The sequence below is a fragment of the Sarcophilus harrisii genome, chromosome 3 (assembly GCF_902635505.1).
Source record: "Sarcophilus harrisii chromosome 3, mSarHar1.11, whole genome shotgun sequence".
Taxonomy (NCBI): domain Eukaryota; kingdom Metazoa; phylum Chordata; class Mammalia; order Dasyuromorphia; family Dasyuridae; genus Sarcophilus; species Sarcophilus harrisii.
This window is the reverse complement of record NC_045428.1, coordinates 600,933,351-600,956,538: the sequence shown is the minus strand read 5'-3', so window position 1 is coordinate 600,956,538 and position 23,188 is coordinate 600,933,351. Positions and strand designations below refer to the sequence as shown.

General features: G+C 69.6%; 6 protein-coding genes across 6 annotated transcripts; 3 read left to right on the top strand and 3 right to left on the bottom strand.

The window, feature by feature from the left end:
• Nucleotides 1-147: 147 nt before the first annotated feature.
• FUT1 (fucosyltransferase 1 (H blood group)) lies at nucleotides 148-1,950 on the bottom strand. Its single transcript, XM_003766483.3, has one exon. It carries the CDS (start codon nucleotides 1,272-1,274, stop codon nucleotides 180-182), a length of 1,095 nt encoding a protein of 364 aa, XP_003766531.2. The 5' UTR covers nucleotides 1,275-1,950; the 3' UTR covers nucleotides 148-179.
• Nucleotides 1,951-3,495: 1,545 nt separating this feature from the next.
• Nucleotides 3,496-6,114, top strand: FGF21 (fibroblast growth factor 21). Its single transcript, XM_031963444.1, has 3 exons — nucleotides 3,496-4,848; nucleotides 4,927-5,030; nucleotides 5,568-6,114. Exons 1-3 carry the CDS (start codon nucleotides 4,623-4,625, stop codon nucleotides 5,844-5,846), a joined length of 609 nt encoding a protein of 202 aa, XP_031819304.1. The 5' UTR covers nucleotides 3,496-4,622; the 3' UTR covers nucleotides 5,847-6,114.
• A 133-nt stretch (nucleotides 6,115-6,247) lies between these two features.
• BCAT2 (branched chain amino acid transaminase 2) lies at nucleotides 6,248-10,825 on the bottom strand. Its single transcript, XM_031961751.1, has 7 exons — nucleotides 10,475-10,825; nucleotides 7,952-8,040; nucleotides 7,651-7,811; nucleotides 7,266-7,351; nucleotides 6,960-7,100; nucleotides 6,766-6,840; nucleotides 6,248-6,653 (listed from the first exon to the last, which is right to left on the bottom strand). The coding sequence occupies exons 1-7, from the start codon at nucleotides 10,823-10,825 to the stop codon at nucleotides 6,615-6,617; spliced, it is 942 nt and encodes a 313-aa protein (XP_031817611.1). The 3' UTR covers nucleotides 6,248-6,614.
• A 2-nt stretch (nucleotides 10,826-10,827) lies between these two features.
• On the top strand, nucleotides 10,828-11,795 carry LOC116422693 (basic salivary proline-rich protein 1-like). The gene is made up of 3 exons (XM_031961750.1): nucleotides 10,828-11,067; nucleotides 11,152-11,349; nucleotides 11,460-11,795. The coding sequence occupies exons 1-3, from the start codon at nucleotides 10,828-10,830 to the stop codon at nucleotides 11,793-11,795; spliced, it is 774 nt and encodes a 257-aa protein (XP_031817610.1).
• Nucleotides 11,796-11,914: 119 nt separating this feature from the next.
• LOC116422692 (E3 ubiquitin-protein ligase TRIM11-like) lies at nucleotides 11,915-14,089 on the top strand. Its single transcript, XM_031961749.1, is given in 4 exon segments — nucleotides 11,915-12,235; nucleotides 12,402-12,955; nucleotides 12,957-13,025; nucleotides 13,028-14,089. Coding segments are annotated over 4 exon segments (1,935 nt in total). The 5' UTR covers nucleotides 11,915-11,985.
• A 1,937-nt stretch (nucleotides 14,090-16,026) lies between these two features.
• HSD17B14 (hydroxysteroid 17-beta dehydrogenase 14) lies at nucleotides 16,027-23,031 on the bottom strand. Its single transcript, XM_031961748.1, has 9 exons — nucleotides 22,851-23,031; nucleotides 22,460-22,501; nucleotides 22,164-22,264; nucleotides 21,825-21,891; nucleotides 21,593-21,684; nucleotides 17,630-17,734; nucleotides 17,356-17,423; nucleotides 16,778-16,874; nucleotides 16,027-16,682 (listed from the first exon to the last, which is right to left on the bottom strand). Exons 1-9 carry the CDS (start codon nucleotides 23,029-23,031, stop codon nucleotides 16,539-16,541), a joined length of 897 nt encoding a protein of 298 aa, XP_031817608.1. The 3' UTR covers nucleotides 16,027-16,538.
• Between the last annotated feature and the right edge of the window lie 157 nt (nucleotides 23,032-23,188).

The following is a 23,188-nucleotide window of genomic DNA, read 5'->3' as shown; positions in this document are numbered from 1 at the left end:
GCCAGGCTTGGAGTGTCTCTCCCCTGGGGAAGGCAAAGCCATCTGACCCGGCCCCGAAGGACGTGAGTGACCGTGGGCAGCCCGGAGCACAGGCGAGCTCTCCTCCTCCCGCTGAGATGCTGGTTCTCCCGTTACCGGGAGCGGCCCCGCGGCGAGAAAGCAAGTGCGTCGTAGCCCGCTCAGTGCAGGAGCGGGGAGAGGTCTGCGGGGATGCCCATCCACTCGGGCAGGAAGGCAGCCTGGGGCTTGAACACCTTCAGGAACTGGGAGTCGGGGAGGGTGTAGTTGGCCAGGTAGATGGTCTCCCCTGCGGCCAGGTAGGCGGCCCAGTAGCCAAAGGTGCCGATGGTCATGACCGTGTGGTTGCACTGGGTCAGCAGCGCGAAGTCTGAGCCCGGGGCCGCCTCATCTCCGTCGCCGGCGAACACCACGTCTCCCCGGGAGGGGCTGATGTGCTCTCGGCACCACTCCATGCCGTTGCTGGTCACCACGAAAACCACGGCCGGGTAGCGGGCCCGGAACCAGGCCAGAGCCCGCTCCAGGTAGGCCGCGTCGGCCACCACGCCGCGCCAGTGTCCGGGCATCATCTCCACGTAGTCGCCCCTGCGGACGTGGACCCCCACGAAGACCAGGTCTGGGCCGCCTCCCCGGCTGTGGCGCACCCAGCGCAGGAAAGCCTGGGCGTCTTCCCGGACGTGCCGGTGCAGGGAGAACTCGCGGCGGATCTCGGCCCGCAGGTGGTGGTAGAAGGTCCAGGAGCAGGGGAAGCCGGTGAAGCGCAGCGCGTCCCGGTCCCCCAGGCGGCCGTACTCCTCGGCCATCCAGTCTCGGAGAGGGTAGAGGCTCCAGGGCACGTGGGAGGCCGCCGTGGCGTCCAGCACCGGGAGCGTGAGCTTGAAGACCGGGGCCAGGGTGGCGTGCATGTCGGGCAGGATGAAGGCCTGCTTCCCGTTCAGCCGGGCCAGGGCGTACAGCGTGGCGTACTGGCCCATCTGGTTCCCGAAGCGCCCCTCCGGCTGGATGGTCCACATGCCCGGCTCGCGGCCGGCTCGGGCCCTGGGGGGCACCGAGGAACTGTTGGCGGCCGGGGGGGTCCCCGGCAGGCAGAAGAAGGCCACTCGGGTCAAGCCGGGACACTGCTGCTGGCACAGAGCGGAGAAAACCCACCCGGGGGAGAGGCCGCCCCTCCGGAGGTGCAGCAGGAAGGAGGCCACCGAGAGGAGCGAGGCCCCCACAAAGGCCCAGCACAGCTGCCGGCGCGACGGGAGCCACATGGCTGCGGAGAGAGGGCGGGAGCCGGGGCGGGGAGGGCCTGCTGCCTCGGATGGGGGGGTGGGGGCCGCTGAGCCGGGGCCCGGGCCGACTCACCTGGGCTCCAGGCCCGGCCGCCCGCTTCCCGGGGGGGCAGTCAGGGAGCCCTCTCCTGGGCGCTGGCTCCGGCCGAGGGAGAGGCTGGCGGGAAGGGATGGGGAGGCCGAGCTCCCCCGCCCCGCCCAGCTCCTCCTCCCCTTTAGAGCAGCCTCATCCCTTGGTTGCCAGGCGATGCGCTGAGCTCAGCTCCCTTGCCCAAGCCCGCGGTCCCTCGGGCCCGGCCCAGAGCACCCCCGCCCCGCCGGGAGTCTCTCGGGGCGCCGCCGTCGCCTCAGCCCCTCGGTCCCAGGGAGGAGGCGGAAGGGGAGGGACCCCTGCACCCACCCGCCAAGGTGGGGGATCCGGGAAGGGCTGGGGATCTGCATTAGGGTTCAAAGAACTGGTTCCTCCAGTTTGGGAGGGGAGGGATGAGCATGAGTGAGTGTCACGTGATTCCATGGTTTGTCTGCCCAGAAGAGGGGGCACCCCCAGTGCGGAAGGACCCCGGCTGCCTTTCCCTCATCCCAGGACCCATCGTTTAGTAAACCCTTAGGAGACGCCCGCTGCAGGCAGCCTCCGGGGGCAGTGGCCACATCTGGGCCCCGGCCGCCCCAGCCCCTGGTCCCCAGTCACCTCTCCCCGCCCCGGCCGGCCCGGCCATCCTCCCAGCTCTGGCCTCCGGGAGCCGGGGGTGGAGCGTCTCGCGGCCGGCTCTGGGAGGGTGGGGGGGACAAGGCAAAACGCCCCCCCCCCCGGTGGTCTACGGCGCCCCCTCGCGGCGGCCTGCCGGCCCCTGGCTCTGGAAGCGTCCCTGCCCTTCGGCCAGGGCAGTCACTGACCCGCAAGGGATTCTGGGCCGGGGCGGGAGGGCGGGGCCACGGAAATGTGGACGCGACCCCCTGGATGCGAGCGGGGGGGGGGGGGGGGGGGGGGGGGAAGCCGGGGGGAGGGGGGAGAGCGCCCCTGGCGCCTTCTTGGAGCTGGGGCCCGGGCGGCCCCTCCCCCGCCCCCTGGGTGGGAGCGCTAGTCCGCAGCTTCCTCCACAAAAGGGAGGCAACCTGGGGCAGGAGGGGGCCGCCGGCAGGGGGCGCCGATGTGCACCGGGGCGGCCGAGCGTTGCCTGCCTGCTGACCTTCCCTTCTTCCTGCTTTTCTTCTTCCCCTCTCTTCCCCTCCCTCTCCTTGTCTTTATCTTCCTTTCCTTCCCTCTTTCCTCCCTCCCCCCTTTTTCTTTATCTTCCTTTCTTTCCCTCTGCTCCTCCTTCCCTCCATCCCTTCTTCCCTCCTTTCCTTCCCTCCATCCCTTCCTTCTTTCTTCCCAACTTCCTTTCTTTCCTCCTTTTTGTCTTTCTCTTCCTTTCTTTGCCTCCCGTCCTTCCTTCCTTCTCTCCATCCATGAAGCATTTGGGCTTAAATGACTTGCCCAGGGTCCCTCAGCTAGGGAGCGTTAAGTGTCTGGGGTCGGATTTGAACGAGGGTCCTCCTGGCTTCAGGGCTGGTGCTGCACTCACTGCGCCCCCTAGCTGCCCCCGACTGTCAGTTTCCACCACTGATTTTTCTAAGAGTTTGAACTCTAAAATTTCAGCTGTTTTTCTGCAGGGGCCCTACCCCCATCCCTTGTCTGGTGCTCCAGGGTCCAAGTCTTGCTCTGGGGCCCAGGTTACAGCCTCCCATTGCTCAGACCATGCGGCCCCCGTTTTATTCAGGTCCCAGCCTCAGGGGGCCTTCCCCCCAGCACCCCACCCTTCCCTCCCTGGGGCCCTTTCCCTCAGATTTCAGGTCACACCCATCCGGGGTCCGATGTCCCACGCCCACGGTGGTCACTGTTGCAACGCAGGCCCCTTGGGAACCAGCTCTTCCCACAGGGAGCCCCGGCCCACCTGCCAGGCCCGCAGTCCAATGCTTAGTCCCCTCCCCTCCCCCCTTTCTGAAGGACCCGGGGGGTTCTCGTCACTCTGGCGGCTCCCCCCAAAACCCTGCGAGGTGTGGATGAGGTTGAAGGCGCCCCAGACTCCCCTCCACCTTCTCAGGCCCGTCCATAGCTTTGGGAGCCCCAAACGGCCTCACTGGCCTCCTCTTGTTCCCAGGCCCTAGTCCTGACCCTTCCCAGAGTCCCCTGAGTCAAGGGTCAACCCGGGGGTTTTGCTCTGGGAAAACCCCTGAAAGAAATGTGGCTGTTGCATCAGGAGGTGGGGGGGGGGGGGCAGCCTCCGATGTGTGCCTTGTCTGGCCCGGCCCTCAGGGACCCAGGCTTGCAGCTCTAAAGCCTGGCTCAGAGAGACCCCTCCCCCCTGCACCCTGCCCCGTCCTTCCCCAGGGACGGGCTCCACAAGCTGGGGGACGCAGAGGCCCAGGCCCCTCTTCCCCAAGGACCCCATTTTGTGGGCAGGAGAGAACCGGCCCCTAACTTCTCGGGGACCCAGAGGCCCAGGCCCTTCCCTCTTAAAGATGGCCGTGTCCAGCGCCGCCTCCTCTTGGGGACCCAAGTGTCCAAGGTTCTGAGGCTCCAGGTCTCTGGATTCAGGCACCCAGACCCCACTTATTCCAGAGCCGGCCACTGAGCCCCAATTTCTTGGCGCCGCCCCCCTTCTCACAGACCTCGGTGTCTGAGCCCCTCCCCCTTCAGACACCCTGTGGCTTTAGCTCTTCTAGAGCTTGTCTGCCTTTCCCAGGGACTCGGGCTCCCAGGGCTCCAGGCCTCGGCAGTCAGGACCCCCAGTCTCAAGGGACTCTGCATTCCCCCCTTGGGCACCGGGTGTTGGAGCTCGCAGGGCCATTGCTGCGCTTCCTGCCCCCCCCCTCGCCCCGGTTGCATCATCCCTGTGGGGTGGTGACTGCGCCACGGTGGAAGAGCCGATGCCGGCCAAGTGGGTCAAGTTTCATGAAGATAGCAGGTGACCAGAGGTGGGCGGAGGGCCTGGACACGGGTATAAGCCCCTGGGGCCTTCCCAGAGCAGCCACAGGGAATCCAGAGAAAGAGGAGGAACCAGCCTAGCCTCGACTCCAGAGCCCCAGGGAGCAGATCTTCTGGACCCCGGTCCCCTCAGTCTCTCCAGCCTCCCCAGCCTCTCTGCCCTCCCTGGCCTCCCCAGCCTCCCTGGCCTCCCTCCACTCACCCCCCCCCCCCACAGGCCTTGGCGCACGAAGACCCCAGCAGGTGAGAGCCCAAGCTCTGGGGGCCGAGGCTGCCAGGCTCCTGAGCGTCTGGGCCCAGTGAGGTCCGGCCCCGTCCTCGGGCCGGAGGCCCTCAGTCCTCCCTCCGCTGTGTCTGCCATGGGCCTGAGGGAGCGAGCTCCCAGGTACCTGGCCCCGCTGCTGTCCTTGCTCTTGGCCTGCAGGGCCTCGGGTCACCCCCTCCCGGATTCCAGCCCCATGCTCCTGTTTGGGGGGCAGGTCCGCCTCCGGCACCTCTACACGGATGTGGGCCAGGAGGCCGAGGCCCACGTGGAACTGGCGTCCGACGGCACAGTCCGGGCGGCAGCGCGGAGGAGTCCCAACAGTGAGTACGGGTGGCTGGTGGCTGGGGGCCGGGCGGGCCCCGATGCCCGGCAGGGCCCCTGACCCTCCTCTCCCCCAGGTCTCCTGGAGCTGAAGGCTGTGAAGCCGGGCATCGTCCGAATCCTGGCCGTCCACAGCTCTCGGTTTCTGTGTATGAGGCCCAACGGGGAGCTGTACGGAGCGGTGAGACCCCAGGCCCAACTCGGCCTCCCCCCCCCAGTCCCAGCTCGATCCCAGCTTTCTGCCTGTTCACCCCCACTTTGAGTCCCATCTCTTTCCTGGATCTTTCTGCCTTCACCCCCTTTCAGCACCTGCTGTCCAGCAGGCACCGGGGACACAAAGCCAAGGGAGAGTGCCAGGACTTCCTGTGGGGCCCCCCAAATATCCCCTAGTTTCTAGGGAGTTTGGGGGAACACCTGGGTTGGGCTTCAAGGCTGTGCAGAGCGGAGCGGGCACATTTCAGGCAGGAAGGCTGGGATGGGAAAGGCCAGGGGCCACTAGAGAATGTCGGGGTACACTGTGAAGGCCTGGAGGTCCCCAAGGCAGGCGGGGCAAAGGCCAGGCTAAGGGGGGCTCGCTTGGTGACCTGAGGACGGCCCCTCCTTTCTGCCATTGCCTCCCCCCTCTGGGGCTCCTCAGCCTCAGTCCCAGCCGGCTCAGGTGCCACCGTGTCCTCGGGCACTGCCCCTCACTGACCGCACCCCGTCTCCTCGTCCCCAGATACACTACGACCCTTCCGCCTGCAACTTTCGGGAGCGCCTGCTGGGGGACGGCTACAACGTGTACGAGTCCGAGGCTCACGGGAGGACCCTCCGCCTGCCCCCCAAGGCCGCCCCGGGACCCGCCGGACCTTCTCGCTTCCTGCCGCTCCCCGGCGATCGGCTGCCCGGCCCCGAGCCACCCTGGCCACAGGGTCCCGAGCTCCCGGACGTGGGCTCGGCGGACCCATTGAGCATGGTGGGGGGCTCGCAGGGCCGGAGCCCCAGCTTCTCCTCCTGAGTGCCGGCCCCCCAGCCCGGGCGGGTCCTGGCCACTATTTATTCCGAGGGCTGGGCACCTCAAGCCTTATTTATGTCCCTTTTCTAGTTTGTTTTCTGAGCAATAAAGCGCATTATCTCAGTAGCAGATGGGGTGGGGGCACTTATTGGGGTCCCCAAGGGGAACAGTCTGAAGGGTGGGTGATGGAATCAGCTCCACAGCTGATGGAAGGGGAGGAGCTGATGGAAGGGGTGGAGCTGATGGAGGGGAGGAGCTGATGGAAGGGGTGGAGCTGATAGAGGGGAGGAGCTGGTGGAGGGGGAGGAGCTGATGGAAGGGGTGGAGCTGGTGGAGGGGAGGAGCTGATGGAAGGGAGGAGCTGATAGAGGGGGGGACAGCTCAGGGCCCAAAACAAGACAGCCTTTTATCCTTTGGCTTTTTATTTGGAAAATGCAGGAAAAAAATTAACTGCAACCAGAGGCTTCGGGGGCTGGGGGTGTGAGGGGGCCCCAGCTGCTCCGGGGGAAGCTGCTGGGGAACGGAGTGTGGCTCTCCCCGGGCTGGGGGAGCCGGCCAGGCACCTGGACGCTGACCGCTATGGCTTTGGGAGTGTAGCTTGGCTGGGGGCCGCAGGGACCCAGGCGTCCCGGCTCCCCCGCCTGGAGCAGAATATTGCACTTGGAGTCTTTGGTTGAGGAGGGGGAGAGGAGGCGGGGAGGGGACAAGTGTCCGAGAGCAGAGTGGGGGAGGGCCCGAAGGAGGGGAGCCAGGGCCGGACCCCCCTCCAGCTCACACGGAGAACATCCACTCGTGGCTGCCATCTCCATACTGGGGAAGAGAGGGGGGGTCCACGTGAGGTGGCGGTAGAGCTCCCAGAAAGCCCTGGGGCTGAGGGGGAGGGGCTGCCGGCAGCCCCGGCCCCCTGTGGACCAGTACCTACCTGGATGTCACTCAGAGCCTTCTGGAACCTGTGGATGAGCTCGAGCCCATTCTCCATGGTGGGAATGTGAAGGTGCTGAGGAAGGGGAGGAACCCTGACTGAGAAGAGCCGAGAGACGGCCGGCCTCCCTGCCGGGCCCCTGGGGCGGGGCCCCGGCTGCTCTCTGCCACCCTGCTGGGGGGGGGGGGGCTTACCTCCCCCTGGTACAGGACGCTGTGCACGGGGCACACCTGGCAGGCCGTGCCCGAGCCAAAGACCTCTCGCACCCGGCCCTCGCGGAGGGCCAGGACCAGCTCCGCCATGCACACCTTCCGCTCCGACACTCGGAACTCCCCCTGCGGAGGGCGGACAGCGGGAGCATCAGGGGGAGTGGGGGACACAGATAGGGGGAGTGGGGGACACAGATGGGGGGAGAGTGAGGAACACAAATGGGGGAGCAGGGAGAGAAGGGGACACAGACAGCTGGGGGACAGAGACGGGTACCCAGGCCCCCCACTCACCCACGTCTGGGCCAGGTCTAGCAGGCTCTGCCGAGTCACCCCAGGGAGGATGATGCCGTCCAGTGGGGGGGTCACCAGCTCCAGCGCTGGGGGGAGGGGGGCGATAAACCTCACTCAGTCCCCACACCTCGGGCCTGCATCAGGCGTCTCCCCCTCCCCCCCACCCCCTGCCCCCGCAGCAGTTCTGTCACTCTGGGACCAGCGTCTCCTTGGGGAAGGAGGAAGGCAGTTTGGAACTTCCAATGTGACAGAAGTAAATGGCCGTGGGGGGCTGAGCAGAGCCCGGGGGGACCCCCTGGCCAGGGCTGGGGCGGCCCCCACAGTCCCCTCTACCCGGCCCCGCCCTTCCGCGGGAGCACAGGCAGGAAGCCGATGGGCCCCTCACCGCCATCTTCGTGGGTCCAGAAGATGAAGATGTTCATGGTCCCTATCTCGGTGAGCTGGTGGTCGGGCCCGTAGAGCCACAGCACCTGCTCACAGCCCTGCTGGAGGGCTGCCTGCTGCACGAACACCGTGGGCCCGTAGTTCCTGCGGGGGGGGGGGGCTCTCAGGGCTCACGGACCCCATCCCCAGGACGGCCCGCCTCACGGGCCCCGGGGGCCCTCCCCCCCAGGGACCTTTCCCGGCCCTCCCCCCACTCGCTGAACGGTCGACCCGAACCCCCCGGGAACCCCAGGCAGGCCCACCCCGGGAGGGGCAAGGGGGGGGACGAGGGAGGTTTGGAGCCCAAAGGAGGAAGGGGCCGGACCCGGGGGACAAAGGGGTGGCCAGCCACCTAGGGCGGGCCCCGGGGTAAGGGCCCCGGACCAGGATGAGGGAGCGCCTTCGGGGGGGACGAAAACCTTGGGAACCCCCCAGGAGCCCGACGGCCTCTCCCCCATGGCCCCACCGCCACCCTGGCCCTCCAGGGGAGGGCATTCCCCCGGGCCGTGTCCGTCGGCCCCGCCCTCCCCCCCGGGCCCCCCCTCCCTCGACCCTCCCTCCCCGGGGCCCCCCCTCCCCCCTCCCGGGGCCCCTTTTCTCCCCTCGTCCCTTTCCCCGGGCCCCCCTGTCCCCCCTCTGGGGCCCTCCTTTCCCCTCCCTCCCCTCTCGGGCCCCCCCTCCCCTCCCCCCCCCTCCCCCCCCCCCTCCTCCCCCTCCTCTCCCCTCCCCCCTCCCCTCCTTCCCCCCCCCCCCCCCCTCCCCGCCCCCCCCTCCCCCTCCCTCCCCCCGGGCCCCCCCCCCCGGGGACCCGTTCATGGGGGTGGGGCCGGATGGGGCGGCCTTCCCCCGGGTCCCCGCTGGCACGCTCAGTCCCCAGGCGCCGGACACCCGCAGCCCAGCTTTGGGCCTGGAGGGAGGCCACCCCCGGGGGGCTGGGGCCCCGGGGGGAGGGGGAGGAGGAGGGGGGCCTCCTCACCCGACCCCCCCGGGCCCCTCGGTCCTTTCCCGGGGGCCCCCCTTTCCTTCCCCGCCCTTCTCCTGGGGCTCGGGCCCCCCCGGGGGGCCCCTCCCCCTCCCCTCCCCCCCCCCGGGGGGGGGCCGGGCACTTTCTCCCCCCCCTCCCCCGCTCCTCCCCCCCCCGGGCCCCCGGGGGGCCCCCCGCCCCCCGGGGCCTCCCCCCCCGCTTCCTGGGGGGCCTGTGGGGGCCCCGGCCCCCCCCCCAACCCAGCTTAACTCCAGGGGCCGGGCCCCCCCCCGCGTCCGGGGCCCCTGAGCCCCCGGACCGAACAGGGCCGGGCGGGGGGGAAAGGAGACGGGCCTCCCCGGGGCGGGCCGGGCAACCCGGGCCGGGGGGGGGGGGGGCCAACTCGGTGCCCCGCTCAAAGGACCGCGACGCCGTGAGCGGGGCGTCAGGCCCCCAGGGGGCGGGGGGGCGGGCGGGCCCCCCATCCCCTGGGCACCGCCCACGCCCTAACAGGGGAAGTCCCCCCTCCCCCCCCTCTTGGGCCTCGAGCCGGGGTTTCCCCAAAGGGCAGCCCCGGCCCCCCCTCATGGCTCCAGGCCCCCCGGCCCCTGAAGGGCCCCCAGGGGGGCCCCCCGCCCCTTCCGAAGGCCCCTAGGCCAGGGGGGGCCCCTGGCGCCGCGCCCTTTTCGGGGCCTCATCCCGAGGGGCCTGGGCCCCCCCCATGCTCCAGGCGCACCGGCGCCCCCCTTGCTTGCCCCCCCCTTCTGGAAAACTTTTTGGGGGAAAGCCGGGGCCCCCCAGGGAGGCCCTTCCCTTCCTGAGGCCCCAGAACCCCCTTCCTGGCTTGACCCCCTGGCCCAAGTCCCCTAGGTTTCCCCTCCCTGGGTTCCCCGTCCAGTCCCCTGCCGCGGGTGTTTCGGGATTGCGGCGCTTCCGCAGGGGCTGCCCACCCCCACCCCCCGACCTCTCAGGCACCCAAGGGCCTCCACTCGCGGCCCGGCCAGTTTCCCCCACTGCCCTGGGCGCCCGCCCTGGGGCAACCCGCCTGGGCCCTACTCCTTCCCCCAGGGCCCAAACCCCCCCCCGGGGCCCCCCACCCGGCCCGGGCCTCTCCCGGGGCCTCGGCTTTTCCCCAACCCCTTTTCCCTCCCAGAAAACCCGGCCGGGCTCCTAACTTCCCTGGGAGGGGCCGCGCCTTTTGACCCCAGGGTCTGGGGGGCCGGGGGCAACCGTCCCACCGACCCCAGACCCACAACCCTGGGAGGCACCCCGTCCCTGTGTCCAGGTGACCCTCCGGGGGAACTACTGGGAGGGAATCCGGAGGGCTCCCACAGAAGGGGAGGGGCCCGGGCCTCAGGCAGATGGCTCCCCCCCCCAAGGGAAACAACTGACTTTCTGGTTTTGTTCTTTGAGGTCACCTTGTCCTCAGAGGACCTGCCACTGTGGGGGTGGGGGTGGGGGACAGCCACAACACTGACAGGGGAGAGGGAGAGACAGAGACACAGAGACAGAGAGACAGAGGCTGAGAGACAGAGGCTGAGAGCAGACACACGCAGGAAAAGAGACCGAGACAGGCAGAAAGAGACGGAGATGAGACAGAGAGACAGAAGAAGAGACACAGAGAGAGACGACACACAAACATACAGGAAGAGTCAGAGAAAGACAAACAGACAGACTCAGATGAGAAGAAGATAAGACAGGAAAAGGGAGACAGAGGGGGAGGGAGAGAGATGGAGGGAACCAAGACAGAGAAAGAGACACACAAACAATCAGGGAGAGAGGGGCGGAGGAGGCGGGGAGGCCGCCGGGCCCAGGCCCTTACTTCGATGCCGTAGTGAAGGGCGGAGCAGGCGGGGTGCAGCACCAGGCTGCGGAAGGGGTGGATGTGGGGCACGGCCCAGCCCTCCTGGCTGCACCATTCCACGCTCAGCATGTGGTCGGTGAAGTGCTTCCCAAACATCAGGGACTCCCCAAGCTCCGGCTTCTTCTGGGGCGCCTGGTTCAGCTCCACCTGCAGGTCAGAGGCCTGGGGCCGGGGATCGGCCGTGAGCCCTTGGCTCGGCCCCCGCTCCCACTCTGCCCCTGGGCCGAGTCTCCATGACTGACCACAGCTGACCCCCGGGGGGCCAAGGACCCGAGCTGATGGCTGGGGAGCCCCTGGGAGCTGTCGCATTAATGGGGCCTCAGCAGCTCCAGCCCACTCCCCTGGTCTCCAGCCCCTTCCCCCGTGGCTCCCCTGTGGCCGCCCCTCCCCCTGGCAGTGCCCTCAGTGCCCCTCACCAAGTGTGGCGGGGAGGGCCCGAACAGGAAGGGCGGCGCTTTCGGGGATCTAGGAGAAACCATGGCGAGCGGTTTTGGAACCCCGCCTCCCCACAGGCCTTCCGGACAGGGCCTGGCCTTTTCCTTTCGGCAAGGGTGAGGCTGGTCCGGGGGAGGACCTCCATCTTCCTGGCCCCACCGGGCCCCTGGGGGTGGCTCCAACCTCCCCTTGAAAGGCAGTCGGGGTTCCTGTCCCCAGGAGGGGCGGGACCCCACCTGCCGCCCACTCTGCCCTCCCTCCCCTGGGGCCCTGGTGGGGGCCCACCCCAGGATCAGAGGTCAGTCCCAGCCTCCTCCCCCAGGACTTTGCCCCCAACCCTCGTGATGAGCTCAGACTGCTGGAGGCCCCGGAGGACAGAGCAGCAGGGTCGGAGCCCGGTAAGTGCCTGCTCTCTTGGGGGGCCCAGAGGCCCGGACGGTGCTTCTGGGGCTGCACCTGTTCGCATCGGGCCCTACTGGATGGGGCCCTCCACTCCCCTCCCCCTCAGGGGGCCGGGCCCCCAGCCTGCGCCCCCACTGAGACCCAGCCCCGGCTGACCAGGACCTCTGGCTTCTGGGCCCCAAACCCCCTGGCAGCCTCTCCCCGGGGACTAGGGCCCCCCGGTCGGGACTGGCCCCCGAGGAGGTGGGGAGAAGGCTGGCAGGGCCACGGCCGACAGATCCCCCCTCCCCAGGGCCCTCCAGAGCCAACCTGGGGCCCGTTCTGGCAGCAGGCGGAGAGGGGCAGCCCTCCCATCAGCCCCCAGGGTCGGTGGGCAGCCGGCTGCCCCGGGGGCGGGGCGGGCAGGAGTCCTGGGGCCTGGCCTTGGGGAGAGGCCGGGTGAAGGCCAGTTCTGTCCCCCCAGGCCTGGCTTCCTTCTGGGGCTCCCTAGAAACCCCCTCCCCACCCGAGGTGACCTCACAATGGCCCCGCTGGCTGGCTGGCAGCAGAGGGAGCGGGGGGGCAGAGCAAGGGAGGGCTGGGGCCCTAGGTGGGGGGTGGAGGGGGCAGGAGCCCCGAGTGCCGCCCCAGCGATGGCCGCCTCGGACCCCGTGCGCCTGCTGCAGGAGGAGGTGACGTGCGCCGTGTGCCTGGACTACCTGCACGAGCCGGTCACCATCGACTGCGGCCACAACTTCTGCCGCGCCTGCATCACCCGCTGCTGGGATGAGATGGGCCGGCGCTTCCCCTGCCCCCAGTGCCGCGCCCGCTCCCCCAAGCGCAAGCTGCGGCCCAACTGCCAGCTGGGCCCGTGGCCCGGCGCCCGCCCCGCCCCGGGGCGGGGTGCGGGCCGGGAACCAGCAGGGCAGGGCGGAGGCCCGGGAGGGCCAGGGCCGGGCCCGCCGGGCGAGGGGCGGCGGGAGGCACGGGGCCCGGGACCCCGAGGCCGACGGACACCGGGCCGGGGGGCCGGAGGGGAGGCCGGCCCGGAAGGCCCCGGGGACATCAGGGGCCCAGGCGGGGCGGAGGGGCCCCGGGGGAAGGCCCGGGGGCCGGCGGCGGGGGCCCGAGGAGGAGGAGGCCAAGGGCGCCCCCCAGGCCGGGAGGGGCCCCCGACGAGAGGACGAGGCGGGCCGGGGCCCGGGGAGCCCCCCGGCAGCGAGCCCAGGGGACAGCGCGCAGTGGGCCGAGCCGAGGCCAGGGGTGAGCCTGCCCCAGAGCCCCTGCCCCCAGCACCCGGGAGAGGAGCTCTGGCTCTTCTGTCGCCGCGACGGCGCCACCCTGTGCCCTGCCTGCCACCCCGAGAGAGCGCACCAGGGCCACGACCTGGTGGTGCTGGCGGAGGAGGGCCGAGCCACCCGCGCCCGCCTGCGGGGGGCTCTGGGCAGGCTGCGCGCCCAGAGGGAGGCGCTGGAGGATGCGGGGCTGCGGCAGGAGCGCCAGGTGGCCCACCTGGGCCAGGAGGCCGCCATCCGGCGCCAGCGCCTCGGGGACGAGTTCGAGGGTCTGCGCCACTTCCTGAGCCAGGCCGAGCAGGACCTGCTGGGCTCCCTGGCGGCCGCCGAGCACCAGGCCCAGGCCGCCCGCCGCGCCCGCGGGGCGCGCCTCTCGGCCAACGCCCGGCGCCTGGACCGCCTGCTGCTGGAGGCCTCGGCCTGGCTCCACCTGCCCAGCGCCCGCCTGCTGGGTGACAGCAGCGTCCAGGAGGGACTTCGCAAGCTGGAGGCCGAGGCCGGCAAGACTCTGGGGGCCCGCGTGCTGCCCGGGGAGGGCCTGGGGGGTGCCGGCCGGGCCCAGGCCGTGCTGAAGGAGGCCGCCCGGGCCTTCCGCGAGCGGCTCTCCGGGGAACTGGAGCGCGACGACCCCCCGGTGCGCTTCGACATCAACTCCGCCGCCCCGGGCCTGGAAGTATCGGAAGGCGGGCGCACCGTGCGGCTGGGGCCCCGCGCCAGCGCCCAGCAGGCCGACCTCTGCCCCTGCGTCCTGGGCGACAAGGCCTGGGGCCACGGCTCTCACTACTGGGAGGTGGATGTCAGCCAGTCGGGGGGCTGGGCCGTGGGCGTGGCCTGCGAGGGCAACCCCCGGCCCCAGCCCAACAAGGGGCTCTGGGCTCTGCAGCTGAGCCGGGGCCAGCTGTGGACCCCCGAAGTCACCCTGGCCATCCGGCACCAGCCCCAGCGGCTGGCTGTCTACCTGGAGGTGGAGGCCGGCCTCCTGGCCTTCTCCGAGAAAGCGGGCCCTACCTCCGGGGGGGGGCCACCCTACCCTGGGCTTGGGTTTGGAGGGACGCCAAACCCCCAGTCCCAGATAAAGAGTGCAGACTGCCATCGGCCCCTTTTTGGACCGGGGACCCAGGCGAAGCCGCCCTTCCCGCTCATCGGGCACGTGGGGCGGCCCCCCGTCGCGGGCTCTGGGCCCCCGGCTTTCCCCGAGAGGAGGAGATCAGCCCGGAAGGGCTCGGGGTCCCTCCCGGGCCCAAACCCTGTCCGAGGCAGAGAGGGGGGTTCAACAGAAGGATGTGGGGAGGAAGAAGTCGGGGGCCAGGAACAAACGCCCCCAGAACCTCCACGTCTGGAAGGGAAGCCTGGCAGGCGGCCGGGAAACAAAGAGGAACGGGGGGGGTGGGCCCAAGGGCGGCGAGCCCTGGCAGGCACAGAGGCAGGACAAGTGCCAGCACGGCCAGCGAAGCAGAGATAAAGGCCCGGCTGCCCACGGTCAGCCCGTCTTTGGGATCCCGCCAGCCTGGGGGGCCCGCCCAGCACCCGCACCTGTCCTCCAGCCCCGCCAAACCCCTGGGAGGCCGGCCAAGGGGGCCAACAGCTGTGGGGAAGCCGGGAGGGGCCCGGGCAGAGACGGGGGCTCTCCAGGAAGCTGCGAGGGGCCCGGGCAGTCAGGGGCTCCCCAGGAGGTTGGGGGACCCAGGATAGAGATGGAGACTCTTTAGGAAGCTGGGGGGCCTGGGCATAATCAGGAGCTTCCCAGGAGATTGGGGGACCCAGGATAGAGATGGAGGCTCTTTAGGAAGCTGCAAGGGGCCTGGGAAGAGTTGGGGGCTCTCCAGGAAGCCAAGAGGGGCCCGGGCAGAATCAGGGGTTCCTCAGGAGGTTGGGGGGATCCAGGGTAGTGATGGGGGTTCTTTAGGAAGCTGGGAGGGGCCCAAGTAGAGTCAGGGACTCCCCAGAAGGTTGGAAGGGGTCCAGGCAGTTGGGGGCTCCCCAGGAGGTTGGGAGACCCCAGAAAGAATCAAGGACACCCTAGGAGGTTGGGGGACCCAGGATAGAGATAGAGGCTCTTTAAGAAGCTGCAAGGGACCTGGGCAGAGTTGGGGGCTCTCCAGGAAGCCAAGAGGGGCCTGGGCAGAGTCAGGGGCTCCCCAGGAGGTTGGGAGGGACCCCAGGCAGAGTTGGGGGCTCTCCAGGAAGCTGAGGGGGACCCAGGCCTCAGTTGGGGGCTCCCCAGGAAAGGAGAAGGAAATGGAAGATCGAGTTGTTAGGGTTGTAAGCACCTGCTGGGCCCGACCCTGCCTCAGTGGGCCCCTCCCGCCGGGGGGATGCTGGGGCTCACCCAGGGAGGCGCGCAGTGGGCAGAGGGAGCCGGCTGGGGGTCTGCCTCTGCAGCAGGAGCCGGGGCTAGGGGCTCGGGCTGAGCTGGGAGGAGGGCACTGCTGACGGCGACGAAGCTCCTCGGACCCAGGCCCACAAAGGGGGCGGGGGGGCAGTGCGAGGGCGCCACGGGCCAAGATGCCCCCCCAGAGCCCAGGGAGGGGCTCACCAGGGAGGCGCTCGGTCCCGGGGGACAGCGGGGGGCTCACTGCTCAGCCCCCTGGGGGAGGGGGAGGACCCCAGGCTAGGCTACCTGGGCACATGGGGCACTGGCTGGGCTCCCTGCGTCCGGGGCCAAAGGGATGGGGGCCTGGGGCTGCCTCGCCCCCGGAGCATCCCCGGGGGCTGCCCGGCCAGGTGCTCACAGGTGGGAGGCCCCTCCCGGCGGGGCCGGCTGGAGATGGTCCCTGAGGCCAGGAGGCTTCCCCCACCCCGCCCTGGCAACCCCCTCCAACTGCTGGGGAAGCTGTCGGGTCTGCCGGGCTCGGGGGTCGGGGAAAGGTGCCCCGGGGGGTGGTACTGAGCTCCCCGTCAGGGCAGGGCTTCAAGCGGAGCAGCCCCCCCCCCCCCCCACCCTCCCCCCCCCGGGCTCGGTCCCGACGCTCCGCCAAGGCTGCGGACGGGCTGCCCGGAAGTGCCCTCCCCGCGGCCCCGCTTCTGCATCTCCCCTCGGCCCACTCCGGGCTGCCTGCGCGCCCCCGGAACCCACCTGCCCCAGGCCCACCGCAGCCATGGTCTGTGCCGCCGAGAAGTGGGCCCGCCCGGGCCGGCGGCTCCGCCACGTTCAGTTCCGCCCACCCATGGGCACGGCCCCTTTACCCTCCCCCCGTTTATGTGCCCCCCCGCCCCCCAGCTGGCCGCGCGCCCGCTTCCACTCGGCCAATCAGCGAGCGCCTCGCGGCCCCTGCCCCCCGGCCCTGCCCGGGCTGCGGCCGACGCCCTCGCGGCCCACGTCCCGAGCGACCCGCCCCCTCCCAGCGCGGGCCCCTCTGCCTCCGCGCCCGGCGCCCACGGAAAACGCCGCGCCAGTTGTCTCCGAGCTCAGGGAGGATCCTCCCCCTTTTTAATCTTGCCTAATTGGCAGTTAATTCCTTCTCCCCGGGGACGCCACTGAGGGGCCCGTTAGCCGGGAGCTCGCTCCGGGCCGGCCTCCGGTCTCACGGTGGGGGAGCGGAGGGAGGCGGACTGGGGACTCCGCCCGGCTCTGGACCCTCCGCGGGGAGGGCCGCGCCCACCCCGCCCCCGAAACTACATTCCCCATGAGCCCCCGGGGTCCCCAGGCGCCCCACAGCGCCGAGGTCAGCGGCGGGCTCTGTGGGACACGCAGTCCGGGCTCTGGAGGGGGTGGGGGCAGGAAATAAAAGCGAGAGAGAAATGTCGTTTCCAGTGTGTGAGACTGAAGGGCCGGGAGCAAGGCCAGGGCGCTGGGGCAGGGGCGGGGCTGCGGTTGCAAAGGGAGCGCCGGCCCCTCTTCCTGCCGGAGGCACCGGGCGGCGCGGGGCGACCCGGGAGTGCCGCAGGTGCTGGGGGCGGAGCTCATCTTGTCACGTGGCGGGCATCTTGCACCCGTAGCCCAGCTCGGCGCCCCCGCTCAGGGGCAGGTCCACACCGGTGCAGAAGGAGGCGTGGAAGGCCAGGAACACGGCCGCCGCCCCCACTTCGTCGGGCCTGCCCATCCGTCCCAGGGGCTGGGGGGGACAGGGCAGAGGCTGAAGCCTCCAGGGCCCTTGCGGCCGGCCCCCGACTCCCGCCCGGCCGCCCCCGACTCTCCCCGGGCGCCTACCTGCGCCCGCTCCCCCTCCCTCACTGCGGCCGAGGGGTCGGGGGTCAGGGCGGCCAGCTCCTTCCACAGTGGCGTCCAGATGTTTCCCGGGGAGATGCTGCGGAGGAACAAAGGGGCCTGGGGAAGCCCTTAGCAAATGCCGCTCCCCGCAGGCCCCGGCCCCTCCTCTGGCCATCCCGCCCGGCATCCGCCCTTCCGGGCTCCCGGCCTGACCTCCGTTCCCCCAAACCTCCAACGCCCAGCCTCCAAGGCTCCCCGTTTCAAAGGCCTCCAGTTCCTCCAGCCCCCTTAGCCCGAGGTCTCCAACCGCAGCCACCTGGGGCTGCCACCATGCAGCGTCCCTGTCGGCCCAGCCCGAGGCCGCCCCCGGCTCCCTCATTCTGTGCCCCCTCAGCCTTCCCACGCCCAGCATCCACGGCCCCCCACGGCCCGCTACCCAACCCCCAAGACCCCTTCCTGCCCATTTCTTGCCCTGCCTCTCTGGTTCCAACATTCAGAGCCCTTCTGCCCACCCCGGCCCCCTGGGTCCCAGTCTGAAGCCCCCTGCGCGCCCCCACCCCTCCCCCTCAGCCACTCACCAGTTGACCCGGACCCTGTGTTGACTCTCATCCAGAGCTAGGGCCTTGGTCAGGGCAGTCACTGCACCCTAGGGAAGGGAAGACAGAGCCTGGGCAGGAGAGGAGCCTTGGCCTGAAGCCAGGAGGGACCCTTTGGGTGCAGCCATCTCCTCGGTCCCCAGGGGCAGGGGCCACAGGCCCGGCCAAGGCCTGAGCCCTGGGCACAGAAGGACGCCCGCTCCCTTTGGGCATCATTGGCTGTGGCCGCCCCCGCCAGGGCCCCCCCACCCCATACCTTGGTGGCCACATAGGGCACAGCCTTCCGCTGCCCGATGGCCCCCACCAGGCTGGAGATGTTAATGATGCTGCCCTGGCTCTGGCGAAGGAAAGGAAGGGCCAGCTGGGGGGAGGGAAGGAGGCAGTCAGCCATGGCACCCCCCCCGCCCCCTCCCCCTCCAGGGCCTGGGCCTCCTGCTGCGGCAGGCTGTCTGTCTGTCCCTTCCTGAGGGTCTCTGTTCCTGCCTGCCTGCCTGCCTGTCTGTCTGTGTGTCTGTCTGTTTGTCTGTCTGTGTGTCTGCCTGCCGACAGGCTCACAGAAAGGCCCTGCCAGGAGCCACACATCGCCCCCATCTGGCACAGCCTGTGCCAGGCGCCCCCTCCTGCCCAGGGCCAGGCCCTGCCCTCTGCCTCCCTCCTCCCAGAGGCTCAGCGCGAGCCCTTTATCCCAGCTCTCTCTCACCTTTCCTGAAAACCGGGCACGTGCCCAGACCCTCCCCCTGCAGCCGTTGGCTGCCCGCATTTCCTCCTCCTTCAATGACCTTGGCACACACTGCCCAGGAGGTTCCTGCCCTCCCCACCTCCCAGTGGGACAGCCCCAGGCCCCAGCCAGCAGCCCATCCCCCTCTCCCCCCCCCCCTGCCCAAACCACAATGAGAGGCCCCCTTTCCTCTCCCAAACCCGGAACCCCAGCGGGCCCACCCGCTCCAGAGCCCGCACCGGCCTCTCCTGGTGGGCCTGGGGCCCTGAATGCCGGCCCAAGCCAGGTCCCTTCCCCTCCGTCTCTGCCCGGGGGTCCCGCAGACCTGGGCCCGGCGCTGCCTTGAAGCTCTCTGTTTCTCCCACAGTGTCCTGCCCACAGCAGGCGTCCCCAGCCTCCCTTTCCCTCACAGATCCCCGGTGATTCTTCCCTCTCCCGGGCCGGGTCCCAGCCCTGTGGCCCCCCCATCTCTGTTTCCCCAACTCCTGCCCAGTTCTCCCAGTCCCCCTTTTCCCCCCCTCCCCCCCCCCGCCTGAATCTCTCCCAGCAGAGCAAACATCACCTGCTCCCCTCGGCCCCCCCAGCGTCCTCCTCGTCTTACAGGGGAGTCAAGGGCCCCCTGCCCGGGCTGGGGAGGCTCCAGGATGCTCCAGGGCCGCGCTGCTCGCCTTTCACCGCCCTGGCCCCCCCCTCGCCGGGCCCGCCGTCTGGCCCAGGCAGCCATGACTCAGGGCCCCCCGGCCCGCGGAGGAGCCCCTGGAATGCTCTGTGCTCCCGGGCTCCCCTCAGGGTCCAAGCTGCTTTCCCACACAGGCCCGGGCCTCTCTCCCGCTAAGGAGCTTTGGAGCGCCACGTCCCTGGGGGGGGGGGGGGGGGGTGGGACCGCCGCCGCCCCTGCTTCCCCTTGGGCTTTGGCCACGGCTGGTGGGGGGGAGGTGGGGGTTGGCTTAGGAGTGAACGAGCTGGGAAAGGAGGCCGAGATGTTCTGCGGGGGTGGCTGGCTGGGCTTGGGAGTTAGCCAGGGAGCGGTTCCTCAGACAGCCGGGATGAAGGCGGATTAAGTGAGCTTCAGAGCAGGAGGGTGGCCTGGTGACTGGGATAAAGGAAGGGCTGGGAGGGAGATCTGGGGTCTGCCGGGGCAGGGGCTCCCTCCCACCTCCAAGCTGCCGCCTTCTAAGCCCCCGCCTGCCCTTCCCTTCTCCCTCTCCCAGAAGCTGGTGCTGCTCTCTCTCTTTCCCGGGGCCTCCGAGTGTGGCCGGCCCTCAGCTGCCTCACTTCCCTTGGGCCCCTCCACCCTCTCGCATCTGAAACCCACCTCGGCTTCCTAGCTCCAGGCCCCCCGCCTCCAGAGTGTGCCTCCTCTGGCACCGCGAGGGAGGCCCAGGCACAAGCGACCCGGCCTCCCCCAGCCCGGCCTCCCCCAGCCCGGCCACCGCCAGCCCAGCCACCCCTTCCCAGGCCCCACAGCTCTCCCTGGTCCCCTGCGTCCCAGCCTCGTCTGGTGGGTTCTGGACTCGTCCATTCAGAGCCTCACCCCAGCTGGGTTCCTGGCCCGGAGGCCGGTCCCTGGGAGGCAGGTGAGCTTGGAAAGCCACGATTTAGGGCAGGCCGAAGGAGGCTGGGCTCACTCACCCCCCAGGGCCCAGGCTTGGGCTCTTTACCTCCTTTTCATAAATGTCCCTTCTCCAACAGGTTTCTCTCCCATGAATCCCTTGTGTCCCTCTGTCCTGTGTCCCTCTGTCCCATGTCCCCGTGTCCCTCTGTCCTGTGTCCCTCTGTCCCGTGTCCTTGTGTCCCCGTGTCCCATGTCCCTCTGTCCCATGTCCTTCTGTCCCGTGTCCCTCTGTCCCCATGTCCCTCTGTCCCGTATCCCTGTGTCCCTCTGTCCCATGTCCCTGTGTCCCTCTGTCCCATGTCCCTGTGTCCTTCTGTCCCCATGTCTCTATGTCCCGTGTCCCTCTGTCCCCGTGTCCCTGTGTCCCTGTCCCTCTGTCCCATGTCCCTGTGTCTTTCTGTTTCCTTGTCCCTTTTTCCTTCTGTTTTCCCCGTGTCCCTCTGTCCCGTCTTTTGTGTCCCCCCCGTGTCCCTCTGTCCCCCGTCCCTGTTCGTCCCTCTGTCCCATGTCCCTGTGTCTTTCTGTCCCGTGTCCCTCTGTCCCTCTGTCCCATGTCCCTGTGTCCTTCTGTCCCGTGTCCCTCTGTCCCCGTGTCCCTGTGTCCCCATGTCCCTCTGTCCCATGTCCCTGTGTCTTTCTGTCCCGTGTCCCCATGTCCCTCTGTCCCATGTCCCTGTGTCCTTCTGTCCCGTGTCCCTCTGTCCCCGTGTCCCTCTGTCCCGTGTCCCTGTGTCCCCATGTCCCTCTGTCCCTCTGTCCCATGTCCCTGTGTCCTTCTGTCCCCGTGTCCCTCTGTCCCGTGTCCCTGTGTCCCTCTGTCCCATTATGGGAAGCTCCAGGCCCAGGGAAAGGGATCCCGGGATCTCCACTTGGAGACTCGTTACAGACCCTCGAGGGCAGGGACTGTCTCCGCTCCCCAGGGCTCAGCCTAATGTCTGGCAGGTCACAGGCCCCCAACAAATAGTGACCGACATCCCTCAGGGATGAGCCCATTTGCTCCCCAGCCTCCCGGGGCCAGGGTCCGGGCTCTGGCCGCCATGTTGCCTGTGCCCCCGACTGCTCCTGAATCCCCCTCCTCGTCCCCTCAACCCGTTCTGAGCCTCCCTTCCCGGGGGCCCAGGGCCCCCCTCCCCACCCCTCCCGGCCGGGCTCCCTCCAGCCGGCCGGCCTCCCGCCCCACCCCGGGCGGGGGCGCCCCCTGCCCTCCCGGGCCCTCCTCTGTCCCCATCACTCAGGTATCCAGCTCGCCAAGATCTAAATCCCAGCCCCGGGACCCTCCTTCCTCGATGAGTGGCCCCCACTCCGGGGCTCCACCGAGGCTGCCACGGCTCCCTCAGCCCCAGAGGGGAGATGGGCGGGGGGCGCTCAGAGGCCCCCCAAGGTCCCCAGGTGCCCTTTTTTTACCGTTTATTTAAAGCCTTTTATTTTCAACACCCGGAGTCCCTGCGGTTCCAGAGCTCGGCCACTAGGGGGTAGAGCGGAGGTTCCTCCCGGGATCCGAGCCAAGGGCAAGGGCTCTCTAAGGGCCGGGGGTCCGGGAGGGGAGAGCCCTGCCCAGGACCCGTGGGGACCGTCCCAGTGGGGTGAACGGCAGCCCCCCCGAAGCCAGGGCCCTCCTCGGACAGCCCAGGCCGCCCGGCGCAGGGGGGGCGCTGGGGCGGGGCGTCCGGAGCACTCGGGCTCATTCTCCTGGCCTGGGGGGCCCCGAAACCTTCGGCTCCTCAGCAGGAAGCACCGCGGCCGTCCTCCCGCACGTCGAGCCCTCCGGCGGCCCCTGGCACCACCCACGGGCCCGACGGGAGGCCCCCCAGTCCCTGCCCGGGCCGAGAAAGGGGGGCGCCGGACTGGGGGGTCGGCTGCCCCCGCCACGCTCCCGGCCGGCTCACCTTGGACACCGTGTACACGGCCAGCAGGTTCAGTTCCAGCAGCTCCCGGAAAGCCCGGGACGACGTCTCTTCCAGAAGCTCCTCCGGGGGGTCTGCGTTAGGCGGGGGGAGAGGGGTCACAGGGAGAGGGGTCGGAGCGAGAGGGGTCAGAGGGAGAGGGGTCAGAGGCAGAGGGGTCGCAGGGACAGGCCGAGATGGGGGCAGGAAGGAAGCAGGGCGGGGGGACACTCACGGTGTCCGGCGTTGTTCACCACGCAGTCCAGGCGGCCAAACCGTGCCAGGGTCCCAAAGATCAGGGCCTGGGGCCAGGAGACAAAGACTTAGAGCCTGGGAGACCCACATTGGGCTCAGAGAGGGGAGACTTGGAGAGAGCCAGGAGAGGGAGCCCCCCAGGACTCAGAAATATGGGTGGGAGAAATCCCAGAAAAGCATCAACAGAAGCCTCGGATCTGGGGGGATCTAGAGGAGACGGCAATGCTGGGGGGCTGAGCCGTGTGACCCCCCAACCCCGGGCATCCCGGGGCCAGAGCAGGGACCAAGGCTCCCAGGAGCGGGGACAGCGGCAGCTCACCTGCACGTCAGCTTCTCTCGTCACATCGCACTGCATGAAAACGGCCTCTGCAGGCGGCCGGACCCCCCCCAGCTCCTTTTCCAGAGCCCGGCCGCTGGACTCTGGGGAGAAAGCAGGGCTGGGAGTCTCCCCCAATGGGGAGGAGCTGGAGGAGGGGAGCCTGGGCCCCTGAAAGGTGCGGGGCCAGGGACAGGGCTGTTGGAGGGCTGAGGGGAGGGGGTTCTGGGGGCCCGAGGGCCGGGGGGGGGGACAGGCTCCTGAGTGGTGGGCAGGGGCTGGGGCTGGGGGTCACTCACCATCTTTGTCGCAGATAACCACTCTGGCGCCATTCTCCAAAACTTAGGGGGGGGGAAAGGGGAGGGTGGGTGGCTCCCCGGATTTCTTGCCCAGTCCCTGGGGGGCGGGGTTTGGGGAAAACCCAAGGGGAGGCCCCCCAAGGCCCGCCCCGGACCCCTGGTCCCCTCCCAGAATCAAGCCCTCCCCAGCCCATTAACCAGGGCCCGGCCCCCCAGGTGGGCCCCGGCCCAATTCCCCAGAGTTTCTCCCACCCTTCCGCCTGGAAACCAGGATTTCAGAACTGTTCTCCCCTCAGGGGCCTTCCAAGGCCACCCCATGGACTTTGGGGTCCGGGTCCTCAAAGCCCCAAGTCCCAGGCTCACCCAGCGGCGCCAATCCCGGGCCCGTCACCAAACCCCGCCCCCTGCAAGGACCCGAAGCCATTGAGATGTCCCCGGCGGGCCCTCCAAAGGGCCCGGACGTTGGTCCCTCGGTAACCGCCGGGTTTATAGCCCAGCTTTTCATTTGCTCCCCAGCCCGCCCCTTTGGGGCCAAAGACCCTCTCCCTGCCAGTGCCCGCCGGCCCCCTCATCCTGGACCCCCGGGACCTCAACCCCTCCTACTAGGGTCAATCGGACTTTCCCCAGGCCACGCCTCGAGAGAGCTTTTAGTCTGTTGCCACAGACCCTGCGGGGGCTCCTAAAAGGCCCTTGCAGAGCAACCCTGTCTGCACATTAGGTTGTCAAAAA